Source organism: Gobio gobio (genome assembly GCF_949357685.1).
Source record: "Gobio gobio genome assembly, chromosome: 17".
NCBI classification, from domain to species: Eukaryota; Metazoa; Chordata; class Actinopteri; order Cypriniformes; family Gobionidae; genus Gobio; species Gobio gobio.
In genome coordinates this window covers 34,966,498-34,978,894 of record NC_137110.1, presented here as the reverse complement: position 1 = coordinate 34,978,894, position 12,397 = coordinate 34,966,498, and the positions used below count along the sequence as shown (strand labels likewise).

At 44.9% G+C, this 12,397-nt stretch overlaps 1 protein-coding gene across 5 annotated transcripts in view; it reads right to left on the bottom strand.

The window, feature by feature from the left end:
• Positions 1–12,397, bottom strand: part of col18a1b (collagen type XVIII alpha 1 chain b) — an 83,161-nt gene that overhangs the window by 54,413 nt on the left and 16,351 nt on the right. For 3 of the 5 annotated variants that reach the window (XM_079841854.1, XM_079841855.1, XM_079841856.1), the window contains exon 1: positions 6,918–7,820. The exons of 1 other annotated variant lie outside the window; for it this stretch is intronic. In XM_079841854.1, the coding sequence (XP_079697980.1) occupies positions 6,918–7,722 (805 nt within the window). In that variant the 5' untranslated portion in view covers positions 7,723–7,820. Of the gene's footprint in view, positions 1–6,917; positions 7,821–12,397 lie in introns of those variants that run through there. One more of the 5 variants, XM_079841857.1, reaches the window with a different exon arrangement.

Here is a 12,397-nt window from a genome sequence, read left to right as displayed (position 1 = left end):
AAATCATTTAATACTGTTCATGCATCCATGAATCAAGCCAGTGACTAAACGATCAACTTCAAATCGTTTCTCTTAGTAGCCTAGCATGAAACAAATCTGTTATTTAAATTGTGATTAGATGCTAGATTAGCGATCAAAGAACACTCTCTTTATAATGTTCGGAGTTGTCAATCAAGTGTATCTGCAAACTGCCGTTATAACGAATGATGCTGTTTTATACTGCACAACAAAGCTCTTACTGTATTCATGTCGATGTTGTGTTTGCTGTTAGTTGTGGTCAAAGCATTTTGTGAGAGAAAACGAGTTGCAATGACGAGATCACTGCATTCACGCGATCAACATGTGATGGGAAAATATCTAAAAATAATGTTATTATCCACACTTTCACGGTTTGTTCATCTCGACAGCTGTAACGAGGATCATCACATCATCTGTGTGTCATGTCTCGGACGAGACCACACGCAGGCTGCACTCAACCAGGGCGGCTGCCCGGAGTGCGACGAACTGACGCTGCAGACCCTTCGGGCTCGGCTCGCCAGTTTCGACCCGAATCCCGTCCCTTGCTCTCAGCCTCTCGAGCCACGGAAGAAGAAACGTCGCGACCAGAGGCCCCCGGAGCGCTCTGACGAGCACACGCCGGGCATGTCCCCGCGTGCCTCGTCATCGCCCGTATTGTTCGTCGAAGCGAGGGGAGCTGTGCTGTTCCCTTCGGCGCACCGGAGGAGGAAGAGGATGACAGCCTTTCCCTTGCTGCATCCGAAAGCGGGTGGTCGGAGACCGCCTCGGAGCACGCCACTTCGACGCGGACGGCCAGCGACGCCATAACCTCAGTCGACGCTGAGCTTATGTGTCTGCTCACGAAGGCCGTGGACGACCTCGGCATTGACTGGTCTCAACCCGAGGAGCCCACAAGAAGCCGACGGGATGAGTGGTTTTTCGAGAACCGCCATCAACCGACCGCTCAAAGGCCCGCTCCCTTCTTCCCAGAAGTCCACGAGGAACTAACAAATTCGTGGAAGGCGCCATTTTCTTCTCGCGCCAAATCCTCTTTTTCTCCAGCGCTCTCGGTGGTCGATGGCGCTCAGAAAAAAGGATACCAAGCCCTTCCTCCCCTCGAGGAAGCCGTCACTGCACACCTTTGCCCGCCCTCCGCCAGAGGATGGCAGTCAAAGGCTGTGCACCCTTCCAAGGCCTGCCGCACTACGTCCAGCCTCGCCGGTCGAGCATTCGCCTCCCCCGGCCAGGCGGCGTCAGCGCTACACTCGATGGCGGTGCTTCAGGTCTTCCAGGCCAAACTCCTCCGTTCCCTGGATGAGTCTGTTCCTGACAACGAGGCTCTGAAGGATCTGCGCGGCGCCACTGACTTGGCCCTGCGCGCCACCAAGGCCAACGCTCAGGCGATTCGCAGATGTATGGCCAGCTTGACGGTGTTGGAGCGCCATTTGTGGCTCAACCTGACCGAAATGAAGGACGCAGTCACGTGCTTCGAACCGAGATATCAAAACTGTTAATAAAGGGAGCGGTGGAAGCCGTACACCCCTCACAGAAGCGAGTCGGGCTTTTACAGTCGTTATTTCCTTGTACCAAAAAAGGATGGTGGTCTCAGACCCATCCTAGATCTCAGACATCTGAACAAAGCCCTTATGAAGCGCCCGTTCAGAATGTTGAGAACGAAACAAATCCTCGTGCACATTCGCCCGGGAGATTGGTTTTTCACTGTGGATCTAGAGGATGCCTATTTCCACATACAAATAGCCCCTCATCACAGGCCGTTCTTGAGATTCGCCTTCGAGGTGAAAGTATACCAATACAAGGTGCTACCTTTTGGTCTATCTCTGGCTCCCCGCACGTTTACAAAGTGCATGGAAGCGGCGCTAACCCCGCTGAGGCTTCGGGGAATGAGAATTCTCAATTATCTCGACGACTGGCTCATAATAGCTCAGTCAGAGATACAGTTATTAAACCACAGATCTTGGCTTCTTAACCATTTACAATGCTTGGAACTCAGAATCAACGTGGCAAAGAGTTCATTGTCTCCCACACAGAAAGTTTCGTTTCTGGGAACAGTATTGGACTCACTGCAGATGAGCGCGCGACTGACGTCACAGCGCGCGCTCTCTGTTCAGAACCGAGCGGTTTCCCTCAGGTCCGGTGCACGCATTCCTCTCAAACACTTTCAGAGGATGCTGGGTCTCATGGCCTCGGCGGCGCCAGTTCTCAGACTAGGTCTGTTACACATGCGCTGGTTACTACAGCACTGGCTGAATGGCCGCGTTCCAGCTCACGCATGGCTCTCGGGCCGATTGCAAATCAAGGTAGACCACAGCTGTGTGTTGGCTCTGGCTCCTTGGAAAAATCCCGTCTGGTACAAGACGGGCGTGAGTTTGGGCACTGTTACGAAGTGGAAAGTTATCTTGACAGATGCATCCAACCTAGGTTGGGGAGCCCTTCATGAGGGCAGGCCAATCTCCGGTCTCTGGTCAGACTTGGAGAAGAGCCTTCACATAAACTGTCTAGAGATGAAAGCGGTCACACTATCGCTAAGAGCTTTCCTTCCGTACATAAAGCACCACCATGTCCTGGTCCGAACGGACAGCAGGTCGGTGGTAGCCTATATAAATCGCCAAGGCGGTCTGAAATCTATCGATCTGCACTCAATGGCGGAAGAAGTCCTAATATGGGCAGAGCACAATCTGAGCTCGCTGAGAGCGACTCACGTGCCAGGCATTCTGAATTTGGGTCCGGACATGCTGTCCAGGGGCAAAGTGTCCCCTGCAGAGTGGTCTCTTCACCCACATATAATTCAGACAATTTGGGGCAGGTTTGGAGAGGCAAAAGTTGATATTTTCGCCTCACAAGACAATGCTCAATGCCGAATATATTTCTCCAAGCACAAGGATGCGTTGGCCCACGAATGGCCCAACCTTCCTCTTTATGCTTTTCCCCCAATCTCAATGTTACCTCAGGTCATAGAGAGGATCAGGGAGAGCGAATGCGCTGTGCTTTTAATAGCCCCGCTTTGGAGAAATCAACCTTGATTCTCACTACTGAGTCAGATGGCAGATGCAGCTCCGTGGCCGATCCCGCTGAGGAGAGACCTCCTCATGCAGGCGGAACGACAGATCTGGCATCCCCGTCCCGATCTATGGGCGCTTCATGTCTGGCCCATCAACGGGTACATGAGAGCCTCTCTGAAAATGTATTGAATACTATTACTGAAGCTAGAGCCCCCACGACCAGGCGGCTCTATTCAGGCAAATGGGCAGTCTTTTCGGACTGGTGTAAAGCGCGAAGTCTGACCCCACATGATTGTGAAGTGTCAGAAGTGCTTACATTTTTACAAGAGCTTCTGGACGCGGGTCGTTCCCCCTCCACGCTCAAAGTTTATGTGGCTGCGATAGCAGCGTATCACATTCAAGTGAACGGACTGTCACTGGGAAAGAACGATCTTATTGTTCGCTTCCTTAAAGGGGCTAGAAGGCTTCACCCACCTCGCCCCCCTTCAGTCCCTATACTGGACCTGTCCACGGTCCTGGATGCCATGAAGAGCTCTGCATTTGAGCCTTTGCATTCGGTGATCTTAAGGGTCCTGTCACTAAAGACCGCTTTTCTGCTGGCGATTGCGTCAGTTAAGCGAGTGGGTGATCTGCACGCGCTCTCTGTGAGCGCCTCGTGTCTGGAATTTGGGCCAAACGACTCCAAAGTCGTCCTCAAACCAAGACATGGATATGTACCTAAAGTGCTTTCAACTCCGTTCAGAGCACAGGTCATTTCACTCTTAGCACTATCATCCCTGTTAGATGAAGAAGTTGCTAATTTGCTCTGTCCTGTCAGAGCGCTGAGGATATACATAGAGCGTTCCGCTGCTTACAGGCAAACTGAACAGCTCTTTGTATGCTTTGGCGGCCGTACCCGAGGGTGCGCGGTTACAAAGCAGACCTTGTCACGTTGGATAGTGGATGCTATCTCACTGGCCTATGAGTCTAAAGATCTCAGCTGCCCCTTAGGCATTAAAGCCCATTCTACTATAGGCATGGCCTCTTCGTGGGCTTGGTCTACTGGCATTTCTCTGAATGATATCTGTGCGGCGGCAGGCTGGGCCTCCCCGTCCACTTTTATCAGATTCTATAATTTAGATGTTCCGGCTTTACAAGCCGGGTTTCTTGCTGTGTAAACAGATTTAACCCCTTAAGGCTCGAGAAGTCCGGTCTGGGTTAAATATTGTTTAAGTCATAAGCACATTCCTTATACGGCTCGAATTATCTGGCCACTCATTATTCCTGGCCCGACTATGTCTGGTCTATACTTTATATTATTGCACGTATATCGTGTTCATTCTCATTAAGGGCCCGACTCAGGTCTGGCTCATTTGGGACTTATTGATATCATATTACGGGCCCACCTAGGTTGGCCTGGGTTTGGTGTCGTCGGCTTTAGAGCCGTTAAGCAAACACGGCGTTTTGCATTGGTCCCCCATAAGCGTTTTAGCAAAACGCAATACGAGAGTACTCTCGTAAGGGAACGCTTCGGTTACTAACATAACCTCGGTTCCCTGAGATGAGGGAACGAGTATTGCGTTTTGCTTGCCGTGCTTGCTTACTTGCTCAGGAGTCGCTTCAGTCGATTAACCTGTCTAACCTTGCGAGACGGGGTCTTATATACCCTTGGCTATGCAAATTCTGTTGCCCCTTGTGGCGGGAATTTAGAAGGACCTGATTGGTCCGTCCCGCCCCACGGTCTCACTATAGGTTGCTGCAGTTGCAGCGGCACAGCCAATCAGCACGCAGCTGCTTCCTGCTGAGAGTTGTGCAGCTGCACTGCGTGTAAAAGGAATTTTTTGATAAAAATTTGCTTCAATATCTCGAGGAAAGGAATTCCCCCATAAGCGGTTTAGCAAAACGCAATACTCGTTCCCTCATCTTAGGGAACCGAGGTTACGTTAGTAACCGAAGCGTTTTGCCTGTTTTCTTTAGATTCCAGAAAATACTGGAAAAAAGATGTTTGTCTGGATCATGTATGCAATATTTATTCAAATGAATCTGAATGGAGGAATTTGACCTTTTTTATGTAATTTCCGCCTGCCCCATTTATATAGTGCTTTTTACAATGCAGATTGTTTCAAAGCAGCTTCACAGTGTTAAACAGGAAAATAATGCAACAGAGTCAGAATTTACGCTCTCGGAGAAAACGGTGATGTCATCAGCTCATTTCAATTATCATACAGTGACAATGTGGGCAGATCAGTAATTTTGTTTATATAGTTAATTTCGTTTACTAATTAGATTTATTTGGATATTTAGTTGAAAATTTAGTGTCCCCAACTGAGCAAGCCAAGCCAAAGGCGATATATATCCCTGTAATTTTACAGAAAACCCTGAAATTACTTAAAACACTTCTGAAAGTGATAAATATTATAGTATATGTTGTGTGTGATATAATAAACACACACACACACACACACACACATTTAATGCCATAAGAGGGTTTGCGCTGACGCAAGCTGTTAGTAAATATGGCCCTTAATGGTCCCACTTTTTATTAAATGCCTTTAACAACTATGTACTAACATTTAAATTAATCTTTAATACAATGATCTTATTGTGTACATAATTTTTTTTCATTGTATTTATTACAGTTGTAATTAATTTCTGCAATGACATATACAAAGTTCAGTCATGAAACTCTTATAATCGCCGATTGGTTCTTTCAGTTCTACGACACCAACCAATCGGAGGTACTTCCTCATTTACATGGCTTTACTTATACCATATCCTAGCAGCTATCCGCACGCTGCGCAATTATGAGAACTCCGATAATCCCACCTCCTCCCCAGTGCCACCTGTAGAGATCTGCTCGGGGTTACATCATTCTGTAGCAGCCTTCCTTGTTGTTATCTTGACTAAATAAATAAATAATTTTTTTTTTACATTTATATAGCGCTTTTCTAGGCACTAAAAGTGCTTTACATAGAAGAGGGAATCTCCTCATCCACCACCAATGCTGGACTAAGCTGAACATTATGTATTTGCTCAGCAGCAGCAGCAGCAGCGTAGCAGATCTCATCTGCCAAAATCAAGCATATGTACATTCTATGCTCTATGCTAATAAAATGCTTGTTGATTCTATTTTACTCCGAGAGTTGTCATGATTGAACTATAGTTATGCTGTTGACCCTTCTCTTGCCCTTAATCCACCCTTAAACCTAACCATACCACCAAAACTGTCCATTAATTTACCCGTGTCCCACCTCAATAGCAGAAAGTGTTTTTCAATACAACATGAACAGAATAAGTACATCTGGACAATTGTTTTTTTCTTCTTCTTAATGTTGGTACATAGTAAGTACATCTAATATAAAATGTGACCCACTTAATTTGGTAAGAAGTATTGTAGGGCACTTAATTATTTATGTTTCTAATAATAATAAATATAGACCACCAGGATTCTGTTTTTCGCAATCTTGTGGTTTGTTTTACACAAAATGGTATACTTAAATGCAAATGTACTTATGAATCATAATTTCTGTTTGAAAATGTTTGCACACAGGATTTACATACAAATATGAACTATGGGTTAAACAGAACTCTGAATTGAAGGTTGAGAATGTAAAAAAGTATTAGTAATATAATACGTTATATGTAATTAGTATTCATGCATGCATTTCATTTTAATGGATTCACACTGAGCCATGCATGCAGGCGCAGACCTCACGTCACAGCAGATGTGCATGGGTGCAAACGCTCTGCTGGTTAGAGTATCCCTAAATGCTGGTCTAAACCCTGGCAAAGCAGTAGCAGAGCAGAGCAACCGCTGACAGAGAGGAAGTGACCTGTGCCTCTCACGGTAGAAAGCACATCAATAAATAACACATACCGACAAGACAAGCGGCACAAGTTTAAGATGCATCCCAGTTTTACCTTTGTGGTTACTAACGGTTATGCATGGCTGACTGGGCTCTGGTCCCTCGGGGAGGGTGTGGCAGGCCACAGGCAGGCCCCTCTCCTGTAGGACTGTCCAGCAGCTGTCCAGCAGCACCTCACAGAAAGTCCTGCAGGGTAGCAGGACTATTCCAGATTTTTCAGAGGGCTGATGGCATCTTGGTGCCAGTAGTAGGCAAAAAAACCATTCCAAACCATGGTGGCAGCCTGAACGCAGGAGCCAATCCCATTCATTCAATACAGCTACCACATCCTCTGCCTGGGTGTGGTTAAAAAAATTAGGTACAGAAAATTTGACTTCACCATGAGATATACAGAAAGGCCAGTCAGGGCCTCTTGGTAAGCAGTTTGTGGGATCCTTAGGGGTGTTAATTATGCTAATCCTGCTGTCAGTAACCAATGTCCCTGTAAGGTTGCTTGTTTTTTTGCCTTCCTGAGCCAAATCCAAAGTGGGCCCTGAGCCTAAGCCTGACCCACTGGCATCACCTGAGGAACCTTTGACATTTATTTCATGTTTGACTTCCTCTGATAAAGACTTATCATTACCCGTTTTCGAATGGTCGAGCTTCGAGGAGATGCCAGGTGTCCAGGTGACAGCATTATTCCAGTTCACGGTTGGGTTCTCGTCCCAGTTGGTCCATACTTCCTCATTGGTTGTTATACTGACAGAACTGTCTTTGTCCACTGTGGGGCTCTTTGTGACATCTGGACTGTTCCACCAAAAGGCATTAAGAGGACCCACGTAAAGAATCAACAGAAGAGACAAGCCCCGGCTGAACCTCATCTTTGTACATACACTAGTCCTTCCGCAGCACGAGTCATTCAGAACATGCTACCAGGCACGTCTTGCAAAAGTAGCCAAACCAACACTGCAATGCAATATGAGCTATCCTTTCCTTCTCTTAGCTCATTGTGATAGAGGGAGAGAGAGAGACACAGAAGGCGTGCTCTTTTTTTTAAATAGTTGGACCTCATTGGCCACTTCTACTTGCCCTCCAAAATGTGAGTAACACTCAACATCCCTTTGTGTCCCAATAGACCCCGCTCCAAGAACACAGATGTGCATCCCAATCTCAGTTTTACTAATGCTCATTTTTTGAGAATAAAATCCATAAATTGAGCATGCTTGTTTGCTTGCAGAACTTGCATAATGTGGATACTTTTTAATTTTCATGAATGACTGTCCTTCAAATTAACAATTAATCTTTGAAGATTAATACCAAAGAATGCAAAGTGGACTACTCAAAATAACGTGCACATAGCTTTTTAAAGTGTAATTTAATTATATTTAATTGGAATAATACCAAAACTATAATATTCTGTCTCAATTTATGCATTTATTTCTTTAAAAGAAGACCTTTTGAAGAATGGTGTGGTCCCAATGACATTAGACCGCTTTGACTTTCAGTGTATGAACACATCTCATTGGCCTGGTTTCACATACAGGGCATAGAATAAGCCAGGATTAGGCCTTAGTTTAATTAGGACATTTAAGTAGCTTTTTTTAAACATGCTTTAGAAAAAAACATTACTGATGCACAGCTCTAGACAAAGCAATGGCAATGACATGTTTTAAGATCTGTCAGTGAAAGTTGTTTTAAATTAAAACGGCTCAAACATGCATTTTAGTCTGGGACTAGGTTTAAGCCTTGTCTGTGAAACCGGCAAATTATCCTTTAAATTTTGTGTGACAACAATAACACCCTAAATAAATTATGAGTTTCAGTTTGGTCCTTATATCACTGTACAGTCTTCCATCATTGTTACTTATTTTAATAGTGTTTATTCCTAAATTTGCATCTGCACAAAATGGTACTGCGGTTCTTTAAGGGGAAAACCAAGCAAATGTTTTACACAGCATTTCTTCTCAGTTTCCTACTGGTTGTACTCAGAGCTCATAGTGCATCTATTCATGCCAGCAGGGCTGTTTGGCGTAGGTCTGAGTGACAGACACATAACAGCTGACAGCATATCTGATCTGGTGGATGTATCAGCCTACGTATGTGTGGAAACCCATAACCTCATCTTTGTGAAAGGCAGTTTTCCCACATTCTGATTCTGACCATGCCTGAACCTCCTCTGCTCAGAATCTCAAACTGTCTGTCCAGCTGTTCACTCCACATGCTCTCAGCTCAATCTGATCACACCATGGGTACTTGGCCCTCAAACAACCGCTTTGTCTATTCCGTCCCCTGCATGCTCTCACAGTTCCTGTCTTTCTTACACGCAAACTTATAATAGGCACTAGAAACAAACACACATATTCACAGTATCTACTACTACTGCTACTACTACTACTAATAATAATAAAGAAAATGTGAAAAATGTTTCCTTCTGATATGATTTGATTTTCATACTGACCTTCAGTCAAGATCTCCAATTAAAACCTATGAATGGATAAAAAATGAATAAACACTGTTTCACACTAATGTGGAGGAATGTTAGCTCACTCCTATTGCAGAACTGCTTCAGATCAATGACATTTAAGGGTTTTTTTGGGACATGAACAAGGGGTTTTATTCCATAATTAGAATAGGCGATTGCAAATCTTCACTTTTCTTGTTTTTCAACCATTATGATGATGATTTATAGGCTATAGATGTATAGGCTTGCATTATGCCTATACGGTTCATGACTCAACTCTGCTTCAAATCACTCAGTAAGTTTACATGGACAACAATAATCCGATATTAACCTGATTAAGAAAATACTCTGATTAAGAAACTACCATGTAAACAGCGATTTCTAATTACCTTAATCTGGCTAAAGTCATACTTGAAGTAAACGCAAATCGAATTAAGACATGTGGACAATATTCCTATTTTAGTCGCATTATCGGAGTGCATTACAGACATGTGCACACCTTAATCTAACTATTAACGTCGTTAATACGACAAAGAAGTGACTCGCACATTTCAAATGAAATGCGCTGGTTTGAGATTCGATAATCACATGTCATTCGCACTCTACCGGCGCTCTTACTGATGACCATTGTCGTTTTTGTTAGTGTACACAAATAAAACTAGAGAATTTATAGTTTATAATTATGTCTCACATACACATTTATCTGTTTGGCCAAAAATGTATTGTGTATCCGCTGTCATGAGGGAAAAAATCCATCAGAATGCGCCGGGGCCTTCGTCGACCAGAGGGTTAAAGAAAACGTATAGCCTATTTAGTTTCATATTTATGTTTAAATAGTAGCCTATAATATTATTTTTTTATTGAATATATGTTGAAAAGTGAACAGCATGAGCAAGATAGGCTACATCATAAGATGTGCAATATGTAGGGGGACATGGATCAGACATGATTTAGACAATTTAAGTTTTGTTTTGAAGAAAGCCTTTCTTTAAAGTGAATTTCGTTTTGTATAAATTGTATCTTAATTTCATCAACCAATTGGCTGGACTTCATAAAAAAGAAGCAAACCAACCAAGAACGTCGGGAATGGATTACAGTGTGTAATGAACCCACTTGCCTGTTTCCGCGGCCTTTGAGTAATGCTACGTTCACACCAAACGCGAATAGAGTGTCAGGAGTGAGTGATTTCAATGTTAAGTCAATGGAAAGGCACGTTGACGCGCGTCTGGAGGTCCTATGCCACGATAGACGCATTTCACGCTGCGCGATGGACGCGATTCCGCCTCATTGACGCAAAGTTGACGTGAATCAAGCGTCTTGCGTGTTTGAAGCGAATTCGTGTCTGATGCCCGAGTTTTTTGAACTTTGGCGTAAATTTTGGCGTCGCGTTAACCAATCAGGAGCCTGCTTGCTGATGTCACGTGGTAAAGTGACGTGATGAGAAACCCAGCATAATCTAAAAATACTACTATTGTGCCACAAAATGTAGTTTTAAGACTTTTTCAGGTGACAATGTAGTTGTTTAAAGCAGAAATCTGTGGTTTATTTATAAAGAGAGCGCCTATTTAAAAAAATGATCTTGCATTTTTGGAGTTGTGAGATACAGGCGATCACTGGGCGCTCAGCGCTTATTAACCCCGGCGAGAGCAGCCTTTCCTCGTCTAGTCTTTCTGCTGTCTGCCGCTGGCTCTGATGTCTCTGTAGTGGTTAAACATCAGATATAATTCATCTTGTGTATATATAATGGCTGATCTTTGGTGTCATGAATCTATAATCTGAATCTATTGCATCTATTTCGCTTCAAACGCTCGATTTATACACGCGTCCAATTCGCTGTGGACGCGAATGGATTCAAAATGTTCAAGCGTCCAACTAGACGTGTTAGGTTGAGACGCTTCATTTTGACGCTCTATTCGCCTTTGGTGTGAACGCAGCATTAGGCTGAAACGATAGGCTACGTCTTTTTTTAAATACATTTCTTGAATACATATCTTAATTACAGTAGGCCTATAGATAGTTATTATGTGGCTTTAAAGCAATAGGCTATGCTATATTGTATAAAGTGGAATAAATCACAGAGCTGGTACAAACATATCCACATTGATATGATCCAATCTGACGGTTTCTCTTTAAAATGTCATATTTGTAATGTGTTTTTTCATATGTGCGCAGCACATATTCACATAGGCTATTCATCTAAACGGCGTTGAGATGTTCATTAACTGTATAAAGCAAAATAATAAAAATAATAACCTACGATCAAGAACACAAACGCGTGTGTGTTTGAGAGAGATGCACGCAAAGAGAACTATAAGAACTATAAGATGCATTATCGTGCATCCACCTGCAGCGCTGGTGCAAGAGGATCCTGTGGCTTCACCTCCCACTATCAACCTCTTTGCGTCATCTCGCCCTGTCGACCTGCTGGCTCTGTCTTGGCTCTGCCCACCTTCGATTCCACCGGAGACCCTCAAACTCGCGGCTTAACCGGGTTCCCTCGTCCGGCCGGCTCCCCCTTGGTCAGTCGTCACACCACTTCCACCAAGGACCTGCGGGCCATCTGCTGCACTCCGGCCCTCCACCCCTATGGCTGCAGCAGTTCCTCCTTCCCCTCGGTGTCGCCTCTGTCATCCGTCACACCGGCTTCACCTCAGCTCTCGGGTACTCTGGCTCCATCTTCGATGTTCGTCGCCACTGAATCACCGAGATCTCGAGCTAGCATTGTTGATAGAGTCCATCGGCTCTCCGTCTGCGCCTATGGATCCATCTGCCAAGTTTCCGTCCGGTCATCCCCCAGATGATGTCAGTCACTGCTACACCATCTCGGCTCCTCCCATCCCCAACTCCACCGTGGGCTATCGGCACTGGGGAGCTCTGGGTCTGTGCCATCAGCCAACCATCATCGCTGCCAGGGGATCATCGTCCCATCATCACCAGCCCTGTGTCTTCACCACACCTGTATCTAGTCATCCCACCATCACCATCCCTTGGTTTCATCGTCCTGCCTTCACCATCCCTTCACTACATCCTGCCAACATCCCTTCTATTCTGCCTCCCTGCATCATCTGCCATCTCCTTATCCCCTCCAGAACCCC